Source organism: Protomyctophum bolini, assembly GCF_963924005.1.
Source record: "Protomyctophum bolini genome assembly, chromosome: 3".
In the NCBI taxonomy this organism is placed as follows: domain Eukaryota; kingdom Metazoa; phylum Chordata; class Actinopteri; order Myctophiformes; family Myctophidae; genus Protomyctophum; species Protomyctophum bolini.
Genome location: NC_137864.1, coordinates 40,778,712 through 40,803,911, shown reverse-complemented (window position 1 = coordinate 40,803,911; position 25,200 = coordinate 40,778,712). Strand labels below are relative to the sequence as shown.

General features: G+C 42.1%; 1 protein-coding gene across 2 annotated transcripts in view; it reads left to right on the top strand.

Annotated features, from left to right (window-relative positions):
* Positions 1–100: 100 nt before the first annotated feature.
* The window catches only part of cabp2a (calcium binding protein 2a), a 29,850-nt gene continuing 4,750 nt past the window's right edge, over positions 101–25,200 (top strand). Inside the window, exons 1-4 of one of the 2 annotated variants that reach the window (XM_080756758.1) lie at positions 101–186; positions 3,017–3,202; positions 24,496–24,526; positions 24,798–24,932. In XM_080756758.1, coding sequence (XP_080612884.1) covers positions 124–186; positions 3,017–3,202; positions 24,496–24,526; positions 24,798–24,932 — 415 coding nt within the window. In that variant the 5' untranslated portion in view covers positions 101–123. Of the gene's footprint in view, positions 187–1,281; positions 1,364–3,016; positions 3,203–24,495; positions 24,527–24,797; positions 24,933–25,200 lie in introns of those variants that run through there. The other variant, XM_080756759.1, reaches the window with a different exon arrangement.

Sequence of the window (25,200 nt, the reverse complement as noted above, 5' to 3'; positions counted from 1 at the left end):
AATAGGATTGGGGAGCAGAGCTAATCATGAGGATCAGCCTATAAAGTGGCTCGCACCTGGGCGAGGGTGTCGACACCCTATAAATGCCTAAGGATTTTTCTCCAAACCACGAAACGGCAACCAATGGGTGCGAAGATGGGCGCCGTGCACAACCACGGGCGGGACTTGACAAAGGGTGAATTCAGGGTAAGTCACTGCGACATACTGTAATGTGTCATATCTAGGGGGTATACATAGATATATATATATATATTTTTTAAAATGCTATATTTTATGTCCAGCTTTGAGGGTGTACACAAACTTTGTCCTATAGCTTAAACATTAAATTCCATTGATAATAAATTAATGTCCAGTTTTACATTGGTGACCCATGGATCGACGCTCTCTCTCGGACAATTCCAGAATCACTTTCTGACATGTCAGCTAACGCCTTGCTGAGATATTTGTATATATTTCTATATTATTTTAGCATGACCTACTTTTCATCAGTGCACTTTCATTCCAGTGCACTGCATTGTATTTTAACCCATTAAGGACGGGGACGCATCTAGTGTCGCTTTAGCAATTTAACCATTATTATTGAAAAATTGCAGATCTACAAGCTCATAGCGGTGCTTGTAGATCTGGCATATTTTTTGAAAAATCGTGAAAATGTGCACAAATCTTTGAATATAATATATTCTTTCCTATAGTGAACGTTTTTAACTAAATTCTTTGCTTCTGGTATACAACATATTTTGCGATGGGGCCCTGCGGCCAAATATATCTTTCTGGGGGTCGATCCTTGACATGAAATAGTGTATAGTTAGTGTCATAGCAGATCTACAAGCTCATAGCGCGCCACTTGGTGGCGCTCTACAAGCTCGTAGCGCGCCACTCGGTGGCGCGCTACGAGCTTGTAGATCTGCTATTTTTGAAAAATCGAAGAACGACTGACGTATAGAAGACATATTTAGAATCTGGTCAGAATGGAAAACTGTCAGGATGTAAAAGACATTTTTAGAATCTGATCTCAGGTCAGAATGCATTAAAGAAATGTGCGATACAAATACAGTAGTGTGTACAGTAGGTGGTAGCGATAGAGGGATGCTACGATAGGGATGAAAAAGAGACGGAAGGGGGGGGGGGAGGAGGAGCAATATGAGAGATGCTGCCTCAGATTAAAAACCCGTGTTGTTGTAGAGAGATAAAAAGGGAGGGGCTGTGGTGGGAGAATAAGGGATGTTTTGTTGACCAAGGGGGGAGAGAAAAAGCGGGACATAATCGCCGTGAATGGGGAAACTATAGTATAACCGTCGCCATGAATGAAGCAGGAAGCACGTCATCTCTGGGAACGCCGGAGGAGGGAAAGATAGTGAAAAAGGTCAGTTTTATTATGAGTTTTACCTGCAGGTGTTTGTGAATGATAAAAATGACGTCTGTGTCTTAAGCCATTCTGACCTGAGATCAGATTCTAAAAGTGTCTTCTACAACCCGACAGTTTTCTGAAAAAAATATGTTTGGACTAGGTTGGACTAGGTTGGACTAGGTTGGTGGAGGGTGTGTAGAGCCCAGGATCACATTAGATGATTCACACACGGGTGAAAAATGGGTTTCAAAATCGTGGGATAAAAAATATTAAAAACAATATATATATATATGTTTCAGTCGTTGTTCGATTTTTCTAAAATAGCAGACCTACAAGCTCGTAGCGCGCCACTCGGTGGCGCGCTATGAGCTTGTAGATCTGCTATTTTTCAATAGCTAAAGCATATCATAATTCATACGCATAGCATAATTCATCCAGTATCTTCTGTGGTTAATGATATTTTTGGAGATTTTAGTTATAACCATGACACATAATGGTGGTTTCTTGCACTCTGCACATCCATATATGTATTAGTATTATTAATATGGTTTCTTCTTTACAACCAAAATATGCTATGTTTTCAGATCTCGGTGAAAACTGGTGTGACTCGTAGGCACACTCACCCTGGGCAAGACCGCTACGCTGTAGAGTGCATTTAATTGCTGTAATTTGGCTGGAAAGTGCAGAAGTATTTAGCGGAAGTATTTCGTAGAATTTAGAAGTATATATTCCATTCAGGGAAATGACGTTATTGCCACTTTACAAATCTGTTTACATAACATTCTCTGTGAATGAAAACAATTGTGTTGTGACAGCTCGTAAAATATGATATCTACTACAGTATATGGAGGCTAAAGCAGAAAGTACAGGTTGACGGTAACAAAATACATTTTACTTAGCGTTTAGTGTCTATACTTGAACTAAACCTGCTCCAGAACTACTTAATTAATTGGGAACCATGCCAAGTCGGCATACAACATTGGGAATGCACCTGCATATACCTGTAGGTATATATTATAGGCCTACATGTGAATTAGGTTTACAAATAAAAATCTAAGACAAATTTCAAAGCGATCTGAAACAGTTACATATTGTGGGAGTCTGTATATGCTCACCAGGGTTTTAAAACGACTCAAGGGTACCAATGTGGTCAATTGTAATGTTGTTTGCAGGTCATTCCATGTAATTGGGCCACAGAAGCTATAAAATGCAGAGTTAACTTTTGGTACCTTGATTTTGGGGGAAATGACTTGATCGGGTGTGGTATAGAGTTCAGAGTCCCTCTTCAGAAAGGATGAGATGTATTTAGAACAATCTCCAAGCATGGCTTCATCCCATTTTGGGGCGGCAACCCGTTTTGGTGTTAGCATTATGTTATGCTTTAGCTATTGAAAATAGCAGATCTACAAGCTCATAGCTCAGAGCTTGTAGGTCTGCTATTTTTGAAAAATCGAAGAACGACTGACATAGAAACATAGCTTTTTCAGAAAACTGTCAGGATGTAGAAAACATTTTTAGAATCTGATCTCAGGTCAAAATGGGTTATACAAGAACAGGTGACAACAGAAAGTGGTGGAACAAGTATATAGGCTATACTCAACCAGACAGCTTGCTTGATGCACTCATTGCTTGGCATCGTCTCCTCAACTTGAGTCTTTTTCCACACAGGGATCCATAAAGAAGAAGATGGACTCCCTGAGGAGATGGAGCTCGGCCAGCTTGAAGAAGGAACGTAAGCCCAAGTCCAAGACCCTGAGTCTGTGCTCGCCCGCGGAAGACCCAGCAGAGGACCTCTGGCTCCAAGAGGGAGAGAGGAGGAAGCTCAGGCCCATCGTGGACTCTGTCTTCGGGCAGGTAGGGAACTCTGAACAGGCTGTTGAGATCTAAAAGGTGTTGAGATTTCTTCGACTAATGCTATATGATGGGGAAAAATGTTCGTCGACTACCTTTTTCAACTGATGAAACCTAGGAAACTAAATGGAAACTGAGCTATGATGACAAACTAACTATGACTCAATATATTGATGATTTCGTCAACCAATAAAAACTGGACTAACATGGTAGGAAGCGACTAGTGGACAAGACTCAAGAGATCCATGCAGTATAAGTCATTTTACACTTGGTTGCATGCTGGAAATAGCCGATCTACAAGCCATCTACGAGCTTGTATAGATTTGCTATTTTCAGCAAGTGTAAAATCAGCTCCATTACGACGACATCAAGGCCCGCCAAAATACATTTTAGTTGACTAAATCAACTGTAGATTTAGTCGACTAGAACTAGAAGTACTGTAAACATACAACATGTTTCCAGTCTGTCGCTGTAGCCTACCGCACTGGACTGTTGGACAGAGAGCTGAGCCAGAAGGCAGAGCTGATCTGTCTACCGAGCAATCTTCATCCCTACTCTCACCTACAGGTCATGAGGTGTGGGTCATGACCCAAAGAATAAGGTTGTGAATACAAGCGGCCCGGAATGAGTGTTTCTCAGGCGGCGGGTGGTTTCCATCTCCCTTAGAGAGAAGTGAGAAGTCACGCGTGGGAGAGACTCGGAGTAAACCTGCTGCTTTTTCATTTGGAAAGGAGCCATGCAGCTTACTGTACGTAGGCTTATTGTTGTGAGGCATGTCACATGTGCATCAAACAAGGTTTTGATATTCCATAATGTTTGTCTGTAATTCCCTGTAAAAAAACAAAACAATGTGGGCAGTATAATACGCAGTAGTATCATGAATACAACATCCACATCAATCACAGATTGGAATTGCATGTTGGTGGGGCTCTGGACAAACTAGACAGATCACATTATAATGTATAGTATAGCACAACAAGGTGCTTGAATTAGAGGAATTGGAGAACGTTAAAGAGTTTAGCCTGGATTTATAATGATTTTAAAGTAGTTGCTGTGTGTGGTTGTGTCAAGAGATGGCGATTGTCAGATGTCATATACATTCTATATCAGCGGTTAAACTATTTCATGTCAAGGAGCCCAAAAATATATTGTAGCTAATTGGCCGTCGACCCCCATCTGAAAATATGTTGTTCCAGCCAGGGAACCCACCTCCCCCCCACAACACACACCCACCTCCCCCCCAGAGGCAAAGATACGAGTTAATAACATTTGCCATGTGCCAGAAGTGTAGCCCTGGCAGAGTGGTTCTGGAATAGTTCCAACGGATTGTGTGGCCCTGGTTTTTCCCTAGTGGGACTGATTGAGGGTAGCTACTGGCCGGGACATAAGTCGGGACTTCATGATCACTCCCGGCTGGGTCGCCTGAGTGAGGGGTATGATGTTGAGAGACCTGAAACCCCGTTGACATCAGGATACATCACTGAGCATACGTCCCAGGTGCATCCATGCTGTTTTTTAGTTATAACTGTGAAAGAATATATATTCAAAGATTTGCACACGGTTTCACAATAAATTTAAAAAAGCAGATCTACAAGCTCGTAGCGCGCCACTCGGTGCCATGCTATGAGCTTGTAGACCTGCTATTTTAAAATAATATAGTTTAAAATAATGGTTAAAGTGATTAAAAGCTATAAGGTGACACAGATGCGTTCTCAACTCATAGCCTATAGTAAGCCAGACGTGAATCAGCCATTGGCAAAAAAGATTGCCTGCCGGAGTGTGATATGAGTGTGACTTATTAGCCAGACTATGTTAAGCCAACTGCAATATAGGATGTGGACAACCTTATCACATCAGGAAGTGAGCAATCCTGTCAGGAAGTGGCGGATTTCGTTTTGTACTTTTTCTACCTTGAACTTGTGCACTTCCTGTAATAAGGTCTGTGTAGCAGCTGCACAGATTGTCTAATCATCACCATATACTTTACTTCAGAATGTGTTGCAATCAATATCCGGAAGTGGAGGTTTTGGGCTTTATATTTGTACAAATAACAAACGCCACTTTGGTATATGTGAATGTGAAGAAATATATAGGCAATCTTTATCCGCATTTTAGGTTATGGAGATATATATTTTATAGGCAAAAGAAAGAAAAAAAGAAAGAAAAGTAAAATCACAATTTGAGAACCAGAAAGTGAATTTTATTAAACTTGAGTGGTGCTCAGAATTGTCTCAGAATGTTATTGAAAGGATATCACCTATTTTAGAGGTGGTGCATACACAGGGACAAACATTACATGCAGTACATGCAGTACAGTGCAGTTACACAAATTGACAGCTGTGCACGTTGGCCTACTTGGAACGATGCAAGTTGGAAATGCATGTCCCACCCAGTTATGTCTGTGTCCCTTTTATAGTTCACCCTGCCACTGATCGATGCTGTATTTAGCAAACTTTGTTGTTTTGTCCATAACCTATAACAGGAATGTTGTGACCCAAATGGGTTCAAGTTTATGTTGCAGAAAATGATATTAGTTTGACTTTATATACAGTTTGAAGCAGCTTGATTGATGACTGATTGTTGGCTTCATTGTAGGGAGCAACTACCAGCTGTGTGTGTGTGTGTGTGTGTGTGTGTGTGTGTGTGTGTGTGTGTGTGTGTGTGTGTGTGTGTGTGTGTGTGTGTGTGTGTGTGTGTGTGTGTGTGTGTGTGTGTGTGTGTGTGTGTGTGTGTGTGTGTGTGTGTGTGTGTGGGGGGAACATGCCAACAACTTGTGAGGCTTTTGAATTGAGTACTCTAAAGTTGTTTCCATGATGTGGATAATCTTTTGAGTAATAAGTGACACTTTAAAATGTATATTATGAATTGTGATGTCTCTTGTGATGTGATGTCTCTGGACAAATTAACTGGTTAGATTGTGGAATCAATCCAGGTTTGGTATGGTCCAGTGGGAGGGGCTTATAAGTTATAGGCCTATTTAAGTAGGGAGACCTGCCAGTGCCAGTCAGTTAGTACAAGCACTTTGAATATGCTGTATATGGCTTTACAGTGGGTGGAGGAGGCAAGACCAGAAAAGGTGGTGGTGTACTCAGACTCGAGCTCGGTACTAAAAAGCTTGATGTCATTCAGATCAAAGTGCAGAGAAGACATAATGTATCGAGTGCTTCACGTGCACTATAACCTGATCCAAAAGGGAGTGGAACTACAATTCATGTGGGTACTCAGCGCATGTGGGGATTGAGGGACATGAAACCGTGGATGTGTTAGCCAAGGAAGCACTGCTAAGTGAGGAAATAGAGGTGGAGATTTATATAAGTAAAGCAGAGGCTAAGTCAGTGATATGGAAGAAGGTGATGGAAGAATGGCAGCAAAGACGGGATGGAGAAGGAAAAGGAAGGCATTATCACAACAGCCAAAGTAAAGTGGGTGGAAGCAGAAAGAACAGTAATGGATGCAGAAGAGAGGAAGTAATAATAACATACATGGCTAAAGTTGGGACACAGTGAGTTAAATAAAACATTGAAGGTGATGGGCAAACATCCTACAGGCTTATGTGAACACTGTCAGGAGGAGGAGCCATTATGGACTGTAGACACTAGACAGTATCAGAGAGAAAGAGAGAGTGTGGTGGTAGAGCTGAGAGGGGTGGGAGTTGAAGAAATCACTTTTAATAAGTTAATTGGTGCAGCAGAGTATAACACGGGGAGAGGCACGGTGCTATTGTAAAGAACTTTGGTACAACTTTGTTGTTATTTAAATGTGCTATATAAATAAAGATGGTATGGTATGTTTTCCAGTTTGGGGCAGTCTACCTATACCTGTGCCTTTCGGAAACATTACCCACACTACTGTAGGTCAGAGTGTGACATTGCCCATAATTAATTATATGGAGTTATTTGTTGTCAGAACATACCCACTCCTATATCTATGATGTCAGAACAGGCCAGCTCCATATATGGAAATCTAGCGGTGTGATCAGGTGTGATCAATTATTGGCTAGTTTGGGCCCTGTCCAGAGCCCGGGCAGAGGCTTTTGTGCTGGTTCTGGGCACTCTGGGCACTGCACTCGTGTGTCAACTTTAAATACGGTGGGGCGAAGGGGTTCTGGAGTTACAGTATGTGAACAAAACAAAACAGCATCATACCTTCTGTTGTTGCCTCCTCTCTGAGGACAAATACCGGCTCATGGATTTGCAATTCATAAATCTATGTGTTTATATTATTGTGGTTACAGCACCCATGAGATGAATGGAGTGTGTGTGTGTGTGTGTGTGTACTGTACTATCATGTACAGTAGCCTGATTCCATAGAAAGGTCAGTCCCGCTTGACCCGCGATGTGACCTATAATCTTCACGATGAGTGGTTTTATATGCATGTCCCCTCTGTGTCATCTGTCACACCATGCTGTATCTGCCAGGTCACCGTGCATCTCTCGTGGGATTACACGCAGATCTTTATAAAGAGCATTATTATCGATTGCACAAAGAGCAAGAAGGATTTGGAATGAATACATGACATGAATCAGAACACATGACATGACGTGGCTGTCGGATTCAACCTCATGGTCTTATCTATCCTTAAAATAGACTTGGTTAATTCACAACTAATAGAAGAGAATCATAAACAATGTTATTTATGCAAGCATGACCATATGCTGGGAGGGAAGTAATACACCGTTATATCTCTGCTGTCGGAAATACAGGAAATGAAAAATATACATTGTCACAGCTGGGCAGCCCGTGCCCTTTACACATACAATGATTGGGGACATTGCATAAACTTTACTACACCTGTTTCCAATTAATTATCAATCAGCCGGCTTGGAAGTGGCGGGTCAAGTTGTAAAGTGTATGTTCTATTTATTGATACTGTAACGGAAATGCATTGCTGAAGTATACTAATTGTTTTAAATATATTTATTGATTTGAAGTTGCAGTGGCATTCCTGTTGATTGCGAAGGTGCCAAGTGCTGCAGAGGAGGAGGGGTGTTTGATTCGAGAGCAATCTTATTTAAAACTTATTGCAGGTGAATGTAATGCACAATCTCTGTAAAGTGCCTTGGATAATGGTGCAATATAAATGCACCATTTACCATTTACCGCCTCATCAAAGTTGGTGTTGTGACTTTATATATTGTCAATTACTTGCATGAGAGGGGGAGAGGTGGTGGAGTTAGTTGCTTTAGCAGACAGTTTGAGGGTCCAATGGAGTTAAGAGGTTTTGTCCAAAGCGTTTTTTACTACTTTCCATTGGTTCAATATTTTCTAAAGTTAAACAACACACAGGCTTGAACACGTGAACCCTAACATAACTTTTCTGGGGCAAACACTCGGAGCAAATAGCCGATTTACAAGCTCAGCTTCTATTTAGTGTGGTGCCTATAGTATAGTATAGAATACTGGACTACTCGCCCCGGCCGCTTGCCCGTTTTTCCTCCCGGAATTTTCACCAGTGAGGGGGATAACTTTGTAATAATTATGCTATTCCAGCCGTCTGCTGTCCAGCCTCTCCCACCCTTCACTGGGGAAAATTCTGGGAGGAAAACAGAAACGGGGCGAGTAGTCTTGTTACCATAGTATAGAACCCGTGGGCAAGGAGTTCCAAAGGTTTTACTGAGTTAATGTCAACATGAGGCGTCTTAACCCTAGAACACTAAACATACTTTTTGTCAAACCATCACTAAACATATTTCTCATAATATTGGAAGTACAGCAATACATGGCAACTTGAGGTATCTTTAGTATTTGACCATGAGTTAAAAGAAAAAAATCTCTTCGTTTGCATTCCCATTGTTGCACCTGTGTGAATGTATGCATGTTTTCTCAGTGCATGTGTTTCCAATGACGCTTTCGATGGATTATGAATTCACTAAGAGGATGATGAGACAGAAACAGAGACACACAAAATGTAGTGTTTTTTCTTGATATGCCTTCGGGTCTCGGACGGGAATGTTCATGTGTTTTCTTCTGTACCAATATGCACTGTCATTGGCTGGGAGGGCATGATTCTATACCAATATGCCCTGTCATTGGCTGGGAGGGCATGATTCTATACCAATATGCCCTGTCATTGGCTGGGAGGGCATGATTCTATACCAATATGCACTGTCATTGGCTAGGAGGGCATGATTCTATACCAATATGCCCTGTCATTGGCTAGGAGGGCATGATTAAGCTTTATGCAACGCTTTGTGAGCTTGTATAGAACGTCTATTTTTAGCAAGCGACAGCATCAATCAGGCCTTACGCTGAGCCTTCAGGCTCATCTTCAGTAATAACTTCAGTTTACAGTACACATACTGTACGCTCACACAATGGGCCGACCTCTCCTTTTGCTCAAACACTTTTTATCCCACAAAGTTAACTCTTTCCCTCATCATCCGTACGAGTGATTCCGTTTTTCCAAGAGTCCATTTCATCCCCTTCCTTTTTTAATCTCTACACCAGTAATCCTCCTCCTACGTCCCAATAATCAGTCTCTTATTCTCTGTTCCCTCATGACCTTATCCAGTCCAGTGATCCAGTCCAGTCCTTATGACATCCATCACTCTCTCAGTAATCCTCCGCTACATCCCAATAATCAGTCTCCTATTCTCTGTTCCCTCACGACATCCATCACTCTCTCCAGTCCTTATCCCAGCTTTTCTCTGGTCTTGTTTCCGAAATATTCCGAAAACAAACATTGAGTACCCGTTATCAATAAGCTTTGGGCTTCTCAAGCCTGTTATCGAGCATAGCGGCCCATGACGTCATGTTTAAACAATCAAGACAAGAGTCTTGATTAAGGTGCTATATAAATGTACCATTTACCATTTTACCAACATTAGTGAGGATATGAACATAAGTTGAAAAGTGGTGAAGTGGTCCTTTTAAGTATAAATGTAGTAATGTACTTAGTGTTAATCTGTGCAGAGAGATGTACATCAACTTGTATCAGTGACAAGTATCCATCTGGGTATCATTACCCATCCCATGGCACGACCCACACATTCTGTCCTCTTTAGCACTCACTTAAACACGCATGCACACGCATGCACGCACACGCACACGCACACGCACACGCACACACACACACACACACACACACACACACACACACACACACACACACACACACACACACACACACACACACACACACACACACACACACACACACACACACACACACTTTGTATCGCAAATCCAGCCCTTATTTGCCCTCAGAGGGGAGGTAATAAAAGCAGAGGGAGGGTCATAGAAGTGCTAACCGTCTGTCACTGTGAATAACCTCATTGCGGAAGGAAGGAATTTCTGAAAAATGGGAGCCAGTGCCTCCCTGCTTGGTACTCAGCCACAAGGGTTGGTTTGAGGGTAAGTCCCTGCGACATACTAGCGTCATGTCCAGGGGGTGTACTTGCACTGTACTTCATGTCCAGTGGGTGTAGTTGTACATCAAGCTGCCTCACGCTACAGAAACAGGAGATATAGGCTCTCATTTCCTAATGAGAATTGGTTTCATGTAAGAAATAATTAAAGCGAAGTTGCATCTTCATTGAAAGGTACATCCTAGATACAGACTTTATTTACAGTAGTTCTGTGAACTTGCTGGTTCTTACACTGAACCACACTTACGCACACTCATGAACAGTTGACTGATATTGGAGTGTAAGCGTTTATTAATGTTTCTTTATCTTTCTGGCATGACGCTGCATGCCCTCGAGGGTTTCCACATTAAATCTCATCCCAACTGTTCAACGGCTTATCTTTTCTGTCGGTCTGTTAAGCTCACAGTTCACACGGTGTTGAGTTGCTGGTTGAGAAATTCCTACAAGGAATATATAGGTATCTCCAACTGTGCGTGCGTGCGTGCGTGCGTGCGTGCGTGCGTGCGTGCGTGCGTGCGTGCGTGCGTGCATGCGTGCGTGACTGACTGTGCAAGTCGTGTTTTGTTTGCGTACATGCACTGGACCTATACGTTGCACTGCCTTGCACTGAGCAATGCTTCCACTAAATCCGAGGTCAACTGAGGTGAATAGATTTATGCGTGCGATGCAAAGGTGAGAGCATGCTGAAGCTATAAGCACAGAGAGGAGCTTCCTTTAAAAGGCGAGAGCATGCTGAAGCTATAAGCACAGAGTTCCTTTTAAAGGTGAGAGCATGCTGAAGCTATAAGCACAGAGTTCCTTTTAAAGGTGAGAGCATGCTGAAGCTATAAGCACAGAGTTCCTTTTAAAGGTGAGAGCATGCTGAAGCTATAAGCACAGAGTTCCTGTTAAAGGTGAGAGCATGCTGAAGCTATAAGCACAGAGTTCCTTTTAAAGGTGAGAGCATGCTGAAGCTATAAGCACAGAGTTCCTTTTAAAGGTGAGAGCATGCTGAAGCTATAAGCACAGAGTTCCTGTTAAAGGTGAGAGCATGCTGAAGCTATAAGCACAGAGTTCCTTTTAAAGGTGAGAGCATGCTGAAGCTATAAGCACAGAGTTCCTTTTAAAGGTGAGAGCATGCTGGAGCTATAAGCACAGAGAGGAGCTTCTGACGCATTTTGAGCTTGTAGATCGGCTATGTTAAAAAATGATATACATTTGATATACAAAGTGCTATAAAAAAGTACAAAGTACAAAAGTGCAACAAAACTTGAAATGAGACATTCTGCATAAAGAGTAGTTTCTATTTTTGGTATTTAAGTACATTCTGATGCCAATACCTTTGTACTTTAGTTTTACTCAAGTACATTTTGAATTCTGGACCTTTTACTTGTAATGGAGTATTTCTAGGCTACATTGCAGTATTGATACTTTTACTTAAGTAACAGATGTGAGTACTTTTTCCACTACTGGCCAATGGACTGGTGTCTCCCACATTAACCACAAGTGCTCATGTGCCCAAGCTCATCTGCCACAAGTGTAACTTTGCTGCCCTCTCCTGGTGATAACCTGTCAATGTTAAAAGCATGGAAAATTATTGTACAATGAAAGGGGTTACAATAGAATTGAACAACAGACAGTTCTCAAACTTTGTATTTTATTTCAAGGACCACCCTCTAAGTCTGAGAGTTGATAGTGGACCAGATGTGGACCAGGCCCCTCCACTGAGCCCACCCTGTTCTATTCTTTCTTCCTATTCGCCCTCTCCCCTGACACGGTCAGAGTTTTTCGTTACCATTGACGCAATATTGCTTGCTCTGGGTGGATCTTTGTTGGTTGTAAAGTGTCTTGAGACAGCTTGTTGTGATTTGACACTTTAATAAAATAAAATGTAATTGAATTGAATTGATAGTACAAATGGAACAGGCTGGATTTGGCTGCCAGTGTAAATGACGCATAAGTGATTTTAGTTTGAAATAGAAGTGGTTGTTGATGCAGGAAGGGTTTGATCACTGACCAATTGTTTGTCTTTGCTTTCCTTCAACCAATTTGAGGATAATATTTTTTTGAATAAGTAGAAAAATAGCCACATGATAGTAGCCTACTCAATATGCAAAATGTCACATTTCAAAATGTTTTTAATGTATATGTAGCATATTTACAAGCTTGTAGATCAGTGTCGCACTGCGACGCGTTGTGAGCTGATCGGCTTTTTTCATCACGTTTAAAACTAGGCCGCCAAAATACATTTTACTTCACTAAATCAACTGTAGATTTAGTCGACAAACATCTTGACTATACTAACACTAAACATTCCAGGTGACTATAAGTCTGTGACTAGACTAAATGAAAACTATTCAAAGGACCACGACTAAAACTAAAATAAAAAATTAGCTGTCAAAATCAACACGGCAACAAAGTATTATGACTCTGGCTTAAGTATCATGAAAGCATTCCTTGAGATTTGCAGTGCACTGACGCTGTGACCAAGAAACCTGGATTCTACAATTTCTACTGGTTAACTGTGGTTCCATTGCTCTCTGACTGATATGTCCTAATCTGTTGTTGAATTTAACAAATGTCAGTGGTGGAGACCAACTAAGTAGTACATTTACTTCAGTAGCCTACTATGTACTTTTTTTGTACAATTTGTTTATATATATATTTTTTATCCCACGATTTTGTAACCCATTTTTCACCCCTGTGTCAATCATCTAATGTGATCCTGGGCTCTACACACCCTCCGCCAACCTAGTCCCCATATATGGGGGACAAGGGGAGAGCAACGGACTTGAACTCATGCTTCCTCTACTCCACTACATCTCAGATCCAAATATTGTACTTCACTACATTTAAATGAAAACTTTGGTTACTAGATTTAGATTATTACAAAACAAAACATACAGTTACCACTTAGGCTACATTTCGGCCACTTGAAAATAGCTGTGTAGCTATGCTACATATATACATTGTAAAACTTGAAATGTGACGTTTTGCATATTCTAGTACTATTACCTGTGGTACTTAAAGTCAATTTTTATACCAATACTTTTGTACTTAATACTTTACTATTGTTTTTATTCCAGACTTTTACTTGTAACGTATTTCTACCTTATATTGTGGTATTAATACTTTTATATAATACATTTATATTATTAAATATTTTTTATATAATATTTTATTCAGATTAGTCTCCTCCGCTGCGCAGCAGAGTCGGCCTCTATAAAACAATTATTAAAAATAAATTAAAACAGTATGAAAAAGCAAGGCCCCCTCACGTACAGTATTAGGACAGTAACAGTCACCAGATGGTTATGATTGGTTAAAATGGAGTTTGAAGTTACAATGGGTTTGTAATTGTATACAGTAGGAAGGGGGCGGGGCAGCTAAAATGAAAATCAAAAATCCAGAATAATGAATCAATCAACTTAAAAATGGTCTGGGTGTTCACATAAGCCTGAGTAGACGATAAAAAACAGTGAAATATTCCTTTTTTAACACATTTAGGCCTGACGTCGAATGTTTCTGTATCATATCAGTGGTGCTCAATATTTCATGTCAAGAACCCCCAAAAAATTACAAGTAATATGCCAGGGACCCCCCAGAAGCAAAGATTTGAGTTAAAATGTTCACTCTGTAACAATATATATTAAAAGATTTGAGGCACATTTTCACCATTTTTCAAAAATAGCAGACCTACAAGTTCTATGAGCTTGTAGATCTGCTATTTTTCAATAGCTAAAGTATAACATAATGCTTCAAACACCAAAAGGGGTTCCCGCCCAGAATGGGTTAAAACATGTGAGTATTCTACCTGTGACTGCAGATGTCCAGTGTCCATCCACTCTGTTAGGTCATTTATTTTAAACCATGGATTTGAGGTTGAAAGAAATCACTCAAATGTAAACCTTTATAAGGTCCAGGTTGATCCATTCGTGGGTCTATTTGGGTCACTTACATTTTAGTTCAGTCAGAGTTCAATCAATCGGGAGGATTTTTACTGCATGCGTTGGATGAGCTATAACACTGATTGGATTACATTGCCTATATAATTCCATAAGAGGGAATTATTATTGGTTTATGGTATGATTCAGCAAATATTTATACTTACATTTATACAGAAGTACATTACTATTACTATGTCACCATTCGGCAACCTGCCTTTTTCCAGAAACATTTGTATTTCCTTTCATTTAGCACACCTGTTCATTTAGCACACCTGTTCATTTAGCACACCTGTTCATCCTCTATTCTCTCTTGGAGTTGTAGTGTCAAAAGCAGTGGTGGAAAGTAACCAAGTACATTTACTTGAGTATTGTACTTGAGTACAATTGAGGTATTTGTCGCGACGCGACGCATTGTGAGCTTGTAGATCTGCTATTTTCAAAATAATTTGTATACATTTGAAAACTTGACATGGGACATTCATACCGATGCTTTTGTACTTTTACTCAAGTAAATCTTATATAATCTTATATTATGTAACAGAGTATACCTATAAGTAAAACACAAGAGTGTACATTTCCATTCGTCATGTTGCATGCACCCCCCTCTGTCCTTCCATTCCAATAACCTCCATTTCCTTCTGCTTCTCTTTCCAATCTTTTCCCCCCTTCCTGCTTCCCCTCTCCTCCTCCTCCTCATCCTCTCTAGCCTGGCCTCCATCATGGCCCCGCGTCCCCATCATCACCGTCACTATCCTCCCCTCCTCCTCCTCCTCCCTCTCCTCCTCCTCCCCCTCTATAGCCTGGTCCCCATCATGGCCCCACGTCCCCATCATCACCGTCACTATCCTCCCTTTCCTCTTTTCTCTCCTCCTCATCCTCTCTATAGCCTGGCCCCCATCATGGCCTCGTGTCCCCATCATCACCGTCACTATCCTCCCCTCTCCTCCTCCTCCTCCTCCTCTGTAGCCTGGCCCCCATCATGGCCTCGTGTCCCCATCATCACCGTCACTATCCTCCCTCTCCTCCTCCTCCTCCTCCTCCTCCTCCTCCTCATCCTCTGTAGCCTGGCCCCCATCATGGCCTCGCGTCCCCATCATCACCGTCACTATCCTCCCTATCCTCTTAATCCCAAATGCTGGAGGATTATAACTGCAGCAAGCTCTCCCTGACTCTCTATAATTCTACCCAACCACCCCCTCTCTCTCTCTCTCTCTCTCTCTCTCTCTCTCTCTCTCTCTCTCGTCCAGTCATTTAGACATGAGTTAAACATATAAGCGTCATGCACATGACGTGTTAGAGAGAGGAGACACAGATGATAGAGAGAGAGGAAGGAAGGTATATACTGTAGCCGGGACTGATGAGATTAAATTCGGGGAATTCAAAGGGAACAGTCATATAAGGGGGGATGGGGGTGACAGTCAGAGAGAGAGAGGGGAAGGGGAGGGCTGGGTGCTTTGGGTGGGGGTGGGGGTGGGGGGGGGTGGGGGGGGGGGTCGGTCAACAGCCAAGTCATGCAATCAGAGAGAGAGCATGTAACAGCAGGTTGTATGAGAGACGGGAACATCATCCCAGATGTGACCCAGACAGACATTCCATTCGGCACCGCTGGCTCTAAATCTAGCCGGTGCAATTCCGTAATATCACTATAGGCTACTCGGGGGCAGCCAATAGGCGCTCAGGGACTCGTGTTGCGTGCGTACCTTTCATCACAATGGACCAATAAGGACGTGCGCGCCGTAGCGCACGTGCATTCGGTAGTAGTAGTAGTAGTAGTGGTGGTGGGACTATAGGAGGTCGATCTTTCTCCGTTCGCCCCCCAGGGAGGGCACCTTAAACGGCACGTGTACTCCCCCATGGGATGTCAAATAGAGGGGTTTTGTTTTGGTTGGACTTGCTTGGATGTTTTTGTAAGAAGTGAACAGAGAGAGTGTGCAGTGGGAGAGAGGGGGTGAAAGAGGGGAGAAGAGTGTGTGGAAGAGAGAGGGTGAAAGTAGGTGATGGGAAATAAGGCATCAAAGAAAAGCAAAAGAACGCAGGTAAGGAATCATTAATTTGCTCTTGCTTGAGAAAGGCTGTGGTGTACTTGTATAGCCTATATATTCAGAGTGTTGAAGTAATCTATGCTACAGATTAATAGAAAGTCTAGTATAGTTACATTTGCCCTATTTCAAAAATAGTAAAAAAAACCCAAAAAAGGCAGTTCTGCAAGCTCACAATGCATCGCTTATTTGTAACTATAGTAGATCAGCTATATTTTGTACTCTTTTTTTGAATTGTTTCGTGTAAACTTTCACCATGCCTTTTCCAAAATAGAGTTGCCAGTTTGATCGTTGTTTGTATCCAAACTTATTGGCACCAATAACCAACCAACCAACCAACCAACCAACCAAACAAACAAACAAGTCAAGTGAATAGCAGCGTTCACACCGACTATATATGTATAAAAGTACAATGGTGAAGGATATACTGTAGTTATCGTGCTCAGTGTAAAAGACCCTTTACTTGTTTAGCGTTTTTTGCAGCTTTAGTTGAGAATGGTCACAATAGAATCTTTAGTTTTTCGATGGAACCTTTACTGGGCCTTGTAGGCCCATTTTTAAACTGTCAGAGTCGAATGAAGAGTCAGAGGTGACTGTGCAGCTGAACAGTACATTACTGGCATAGACTTTGATTAAACGCTGTGCTCTGCACACTGGCGAAAAGTGAAAACAATTAACCCATCTAATTGTTTTCATGGGACGTAGACACACTTTCTGTGCACTGTCAAAATGTGCTATATTATTACTCTACGTAAACCCTCTAGACTTGGGGAGCTGGACCTGAGTTGACTGTATGGATTGCTATGTTCTGCCTACACTAAAAGCGATGATGTGACACATTGTGAGCTTGTAGATCTGCTATTTTCGAAAGATTTGTACATACATTTAAAAACTTGAAAAGGGACTGCACAATGAGTCCTTTTACTTTTGGCATTTTGATGCCAATACTTTTGCATATACTTTTACTCAAGTACATTTTGAATTCCGGACTTTTATACTTGTAAGGGAGTAATGTATCACTACATTGCAGTAGTTCAACTTTACCCTTTTTGCTAAACAATATATGTTAATAACGTTTAGAAGTTTTAGAACACTTTCCTGGGGGTCTTTATGAGTGTATTATGTGGTTTTAGATATTTTAGATTTTAGCAGTGAGCCCAGTGTCTCTGATGTCATCGACACTCGGCTCACTTACTTCCTGGACTACATGTTGTCTCAGTAAGACAGCCCTCCTCCCCCTATCCACAAGGAGGAGCAGTGCACCAAAGCATTATGGGAATTGTAGTCCAGGAAGGAAGTGAGCCCAGTGTCCGTGACATCAGAGACACTGGGCTCACTGCTAAAAATCTAAAATATCTAAAACCACATTATTACACACATGAAAGACCCCCAGGAAGGTGTTCTAAATCTTCAAAACGTCATTTACAAATATCAAGTGTCCCTTTACGTAAAACATTGACCACTACGATACTGCTGCATTCAGAGTAATCTAATACGTATTTATTACTATGATACTGCTGCATTCAGAGTAATCTAATACGTATTTATTACTATGATACTGCTGCGTTCAGAGTAATCTAATACGTTGTCTGTTTTTATTTATCATCTGCCTGTACATCCGCCGTACGTGCATGGTGGTCCCGTCCGTGCACGCAGTCAGCTAAGGGAGTGTCACCGCCCACCACGGATGCTAGAGGGGGAGCCTCATTGGACCCCCCGGTCCGGCGGGGGGCCAATCATAATGAAGAGGAGGCGGAGCGAGGCGGTGCGAGCGAGCGTGTGTTTGAGGAGCCCATGGTCGCTCTGGTGCAGAACACCAGCTCGGTCATAGTGGGGCCCGCCTGTATCTTCCTCAGGGAGGGCTTCTTACTGAGCCAGATCGTATGTATAAGATGAGACGCACGCCACGCACGCACGCACGCACGCACGCACGCACGCACACACGCATGCACACACGCACACACGCACGCACGCACGCACTTGCAATGAAACATTCGCCATAACCATAGTCCACCATTACTTCAGTGTAATTATCATGGTCACAATTAGCAGGGTTGAGTATCATGTCATCCATTCTCATGTCCTATATGACATCATCATGTACTATATTATGACATCATCATGTCCTATATGACGACATCATACCCTGTCATTCCAGCCATCCTAATTGGACGATCCATATTCACCTGCTCGCTCCATCAATGAAAGTTCCTCCCGGTGAGTGTCACCATGCTGTGCAGCATACATATATACAGTATAATACCACGCAGAGAAATCCTTAGTGTTAATTTAACTCTCGTGGTGTTTAGTAATAATAATACAAGAGTGTAGAAGAAGGCTTTAAAAGTGTCTATACAGAGGCTGCCTGTCGAAGGTACAGTGGGAGTTTATTCAACTACAGAGGCTGCCTGTCGAAGGTACAGTGGGAGTTTATTCAACTACAGAGGCTGCCTGTCGAAGGTACAGTGGGAGTTTGTTCAACTACAGAGGCTGCCTGTCGAAGGTACAGTGGGAGTTTGTTAAACTATACAGAGGCTGCCTGTCGAAGGTACAGTGGGAGTTTGTTCAACTACAGAGGCTGCCTGTCGAAGGTACAGTGGGAGTTTGTTAAACTATACAGAGGCTGCCTGTCGAAGGTACAGTGGGAGTTTATTCAACTACAGAGGCTGCCTGTCAAAGGTACAGTGGGAGTTTGTTAAACTATACAGAGGCTGCCTGTCGAAGGTACAGTGGGAGTTTGTTCAACTACAGAGGCTGCCTGTCGAAGGTACAGTGGGAGTTTGTTCAACTACAGAGGCTGCCTGTCGATTCCTTTAGGCATGCACATCGAGCAGACCAGCAGTCTGCGGGGTCTCTGGCACAAAATATGCCCTATTATACAACATTACATTTGATTTCATTGCCACTGCCAGAGTCATAAGTACATAAGGAAAATACTGCTCGCAATGCACGGACTCTATGCTATATATTATGCAACATCATAGTTTATTTCATTGCCAGAGTCATTAAAGTACGATCCTGTCAGTCACCATTCTTTAGTTATTTTATACCATTTTATGATGTATTATAACTGGGGATAGGAGCGGAACTCCTTATATGGTCTGCACACTCTAGAAGCAAGGAGTACAATCATGACGGAACACATATTTTAATTTAGTGAAATCACTTAAGGTATTATTTATTTCCTAACTTATATTACTGCCTGGGACTAGTTGTCCCGGTTATTGTGTGCGTGTCCACACTTCCAAAGTGTGTACTGTAGTGTAGGCCTATATTGTTTAAGACACAAGAGCATAGTTTTCATATCGTAAATATTTGGGGGATAATCTTGTGTGTAATCCATGTCTGTTGTTTTACTTACGTACTTACTTACTTACTTACTGGCCTGAGTCAAACTAGAAGTGGACTCAGAGCTGGGCGTGGCTGCGCACCTGTTGTGCATCATGGACTTGATCAAGGTCACAACAGGATAAATCAGTCGTCTCCACAAACAAGAGACAAGACAACGAGAGAGAGAGAGCGTCTGTCCGGACAGTGGAGAGCTATCGCCTCTCCTGTGTAAAATGTCATTATGTTGTGTTATTACAGGCGGCTGTGGCTCAGGAGGTAGAGCAGGTCGTCCAATGATCCCTGGGTCGGTGGTTCGAATCCCGGCTCCTCCTCCTCCTGTCCACATGTGGAAGTGTCCTTTGGGCAAGACACTGAACCCTACACTGCCTCCAGTGAGTCGGTCGGTGTGAGCTCACCACCGTCGGTGTGTGAATGTGTGAAGTGAGGACGCTGGTGTCGACTGTTCGCCGCTTCACATCCCAATGTATGAATGAATGAACCGTTGTAAAGCGATTTGAGGACTTGGAAAAGCGCTATAAAAATGCAATTCATTATTATTCCTTGCACATGGAGGAATAAACCAGTCTACTTAAGAAAGCTGCCCTGTGTTGTGTCCTTCCTGGCCCTGGGTAGTGACTAGTCGGTCACATTTTACATCCGTAGTCGGGTCGCGGGGGCAACAGCTCCACCAGAGAGCTCCAGACTTCCCTCTCCAGAGCAACATTAGAGACTTCATCCTGGGGTATTCCGAGACGTTCCAAGGCCAGTGAGTCGATGTGTTTCCTCCAACTGCGCCTTGGTCTGCCCTGGGGTCTCCTCCCAGTGGGACGTGGTCCTTGGTCTGCCCCCCGGGGGTCTCCTCCCAGTGGGACGTGATCCTTGGTCTGCCCCGGGGTCTCCTCCCAGTGGGACTTGAAAATGGAGGCATGGAGTTGTTTTTTGACACCGCTGTTCTTTTGTAAGAACTTTTTTTTTGTGTAAAGGACTATAAAATAGTTCAGTATCAGTAGCTGCACCTGCTGCACTCTCTCTCAATCGTAACATTTCCAACCAGCCAGTCCATGAATATAATTATGTGAACTCGTAGATGTGGGGAATTGAAGTATAATCAGATTCCTCACACAGATTAGTCTGCGAGATGGACAGCGTGAGAGTGATACCGTTCATAATCATTAATCCACTAATCCCCTTTGTTCTCTAAAATGGAAAACCGTCATTTAACATTGATGCTCCTTTTGACAGTAGCACGCAGTGAATATCCTCCCTTTTAGCTTCTCTTTTATGTGGTTTTCTTTGCATGCCTTTATGGTTTCGCAGGTTTGCAGATAAGGCAGCTTTTGGCAAATTCCACGGTGAGGAGAAGCAAGCACTCTATTGTCAAATGTGAGGTTCATAAATGTAATTATAGCTAATGGTGCAGACAGATGCTGTGGACTAGACTAGACATAGGTTGTCTGCGTGCGTAGTGCATTTCAAATAAACATTGTACTTACAGTAAGTACTTCTAAATACTGACAGTTTTCTGAAAAACCTCATGTTTCTGTGTCAGCGGTGCTCAACCTTTTTCATGTCAAGGAACCCCAGAATTATCTGTATTTGGTCGCCGACCCCCATCTGAAAATAATATGTTGTTCCAGGGACCTACAAGCTCGTAGCGCAGCACTCGGTGCCGCGCTACGAGCTTGTAGATCTGCTATTTTTCTAGCTAAAACATAACATAACAACATATGTGTTATTTTGTTCCCTCAGCGTTGTTTTGGTTTGTTCTCTATGTTCTTTTGTCCTTGTTGTTTTTCTTTCTTTTTAATTTGATGGTGATATAAAAGGTATGGTTGTAGCAGCATCAATTAGATGTTATTTTTTAATGATATGGGCAGGTATAAATAAGATTGATCTTCTTTCTGCTCCTTTTCTTTTCTGCTATGGAATATGTAAAAAAAAAAGTACAAAGTAAAATGAATATAATCATGTAAAACCATAACTGAAATGAAATAAATAAATATGAAACATGAAACATAACCCGCCCAGAATGTACTTACTAACTAATCCAAACATGTATATATTTTTACATTTCATTTGTCCATAGTTTATTTGTACATAACAACAATATGGTAAAATAAAATAAATACAGAAAGCAAATATTTCAATAAGAAACGAGATTAGTTACATACATGAAAGAAACCCCAAAGGGGCTTATCGAGTGGCCTTCCTATAGAAGCTTCCAGTTGAGTTTAGATAACAGAAATTAAGATGTGAATAATATTGGTAAGCCTATAGGATTTAAAAATAATAATAATGAAAAAAGAAAAAATATTCCAATAATAAATATCAAATAATAACATGACTTTGTCCCCTGACTCATTTGGACTCAGGTGGATGGTATATAAACATAATCTGTGTGCGTATATACAGTATAGTGCATTTAATAAAGTGTTAGATCATATAAAAAATACAACCAGGGAATTGAAAACAATGATAAGCCGTTTGTGATTTGTATTCACATTTAGGCTCCATAATCTCCCTGCCACTTCATCACGGCATGAACCATAATCCAATCTCTGTAATACTTGTGATGTCATTGCCTGTCACTTGGAACAGGGAACATGTGATTTAAACCAGTGGTTTTCAACCCATTTCATATCACGGTCCATTATTTATTGGGTATTTATTTGAGCCACACGGACCACCATTTGATGACATTTTGAGTTAAATATTTGGTTACCAACTCTCCATCATTTAGCTGGGGACAACCTGGAACCCCCTCAAGGACCACTGGTTTAAAACTACGGACTTAATGTAGCCCACAGATTAATATCAAAATATTGATATATCCTATTATTTATTTCAGCTGTTAAAATTCCAAACGTGCAAACATGACCTGCTTTAATTACTTCAGTCTCTATTAATGTAGCTGAATGACTAGTAGAATAGAATGTCCAATGTATTTGCATTGTAGTTCATTAAGTTAACATAAGTAACTAAAAGCATTTTTAATTAAATAAACATGATTGTTACTTTTCAGGATTCCAATTAAAAAAATAGCAAAAATAGCAGATTTACAAGCTCAAAACGTGTCACAGTGCGACACGTTTTGGGCTTGTAGATTATTTTTGATACGACAATATATGCAATGTGGCCCTCTGGAGTGAGTGTGGAACTATATAGTGGCCCTCTGGAGTGAGTGTGGAACTATATAGTGGCCCTCTGGAGTGAGTGTGGAACTATAGTGGCCCTCTGGAGTGAGTGTGGAACTATATATAGTGGCCCTCTGGAGTGAGTGTGGAACTATATAGTGGCCCTCTGGAGTGAGTGTGGAACTATAGTGGCCCTCTGGAGTGAGTGTGGAACTATATAGTGGCCCTCTGGAGTGAGTGTGGAACTATATAGTGGCTCTCTGGAGTGAGTGTGGAACTATAGTGGTCCTCTGGAGTGAGTGTGGAACTATAGTGGCCCTCTGGAGTGAGTGTGGAACTATAGTGGCCCTCTGGAGTGAGTGTGGAACCATAGTGGCCCTCTGGAGTGAGTGTGGAACTATATAGTGGCCCTCTGGAGTGAGTGTGGAACTATAGTAGCCCTCTGGAGTGAGTGTGGAACTATATAGTGGCCCTCTGGAGTGAGTGTGGAACTATAGTGGCCCTCTGGAGTGAGTGTGGAACTATAGTGGCCCTCTGGAGTGAGTGTGGAACTATAGTGGCCCTCTGGAGTGAGTGTGGAACCATAGTGGCCCTCTGGAGTGAGTGTGGAACTATATGATAGCTCTCACTGACATTTGCCTTGCGACCCAGTGGCCTTGTGCTTGTATGCAACACATGCAGTATACACACGTTTGACAGAGAACATTTGACATGAAGACAACAGCAATGTCCACAGCTCAGTCTAGTCCTGGCCAAACTCCCGATTGAGCCTCAAAGTCTACAGTCTACTAATGGACAAAGGACCTCTTCTGGCTGACCTTATTGTATATAATATGCTAGACCTCATTTGGGTGTGATTTTGAATAGGGTCAACTGCACACATAGAGGCAATTGCTGTAAAGCACTGTTACAGTAGACGGCCTTACTAGAAGACATATATTATGCAGTAAGATAATAATCAGTTGTAATATGTTGTAATATGTACTGTACCTCGTATAGCTGTACGAAGTTTGCAAAAAAAGCTGTGTGTGTGAGTGTGTGTGTGCGTGCGTGCGTGTGTTCCTAATTATTCTTACATTGACATACACGCGAGTGCAGATGTATGTAATGTTTTATCCAAAATTGTATCATGGCCTAGTTTTCATTCAGTTTTCCTCAGTGTAATACAGTAGTCGATGAACATTTTTCGTCATAGTTTTAGTCGACGAAATCAACACTATGTTCCTACAAGCCTTGCTGCCTTTATGTGTGCCTATTAAACTTTATAGATCTACGGACCTACGTTTATACAAGAAGATATAGTCCAATTTAATCTAATCTCTCTGTTCTTTTTCTCACAAAAACATACTGTGGAAGCTGACTAACTGTTCATTTCTGTGTGTGTGTGTGTGTGTGTGTGTGTGTGTGTGTGTGTGTGTGCGTGTGTTCGTGTGCGTGCATGTGGGTGTGTGTGTGTGTGTGTGTGTGTGTGTGTGTGTGCGCGTGTTCTCTCTGCTACAGGACAGAGATCTGCGACCAGAGGAGATGGAAGGTAGAGTACAGCGCCCACTTCTCCCACTTTCTCCTCTTATACTTTTTCTCTAACCAATTTTTCAACAAGCTCTGTAGCTTTTTATCATAAAGCTATACCTGTAAAAAAAAAATTACATAACGTTATTATAATCCCGATACCGATCGGGAAAGATCGTTATCGGGATTATCGGATCGGGGAGCAAAGAAAACGTGATTGGGACTGTATCCCTATAATGATAACGTTTCTTTTTTTCCCTCACCTCTCAAACGCACCACCACCACTATGACAGAGCTCCGTGAGGCGTTCAAGGAGTTCGACAAAGACAAGGACGGTTTCATCGGCTGTAAAGACCTGGGCGAGTGCATGCGGACCATGGGATACATGCCCACAGAGATGGAGCTCATCGAGCTCAGCCAGAACATCGGTGAGCGCGTGTGTGTGTGTGTGTGTGTGTGTGTGTGTGTGTGTGTGTGTGTGTGTGTGTGTGTGTGTGTGTGTGTGTGTGTGTGTGTGTGTGTGTGTGTGTGTGTGTGTGTGTGTGTGTGTGTGTGTGTGTGTGTGTGTGTGTGTGTGTGTGTGTGTGTGTGTGTGTGTGTGTGTGTGTGTGTGTGTGTGTGTGTGTGTGTGTGTGTGTGCGTGCGCGTGCGCGTGCATGTGCGTGTGTGCGAGCGCGAGCCCTGCACATTATATCG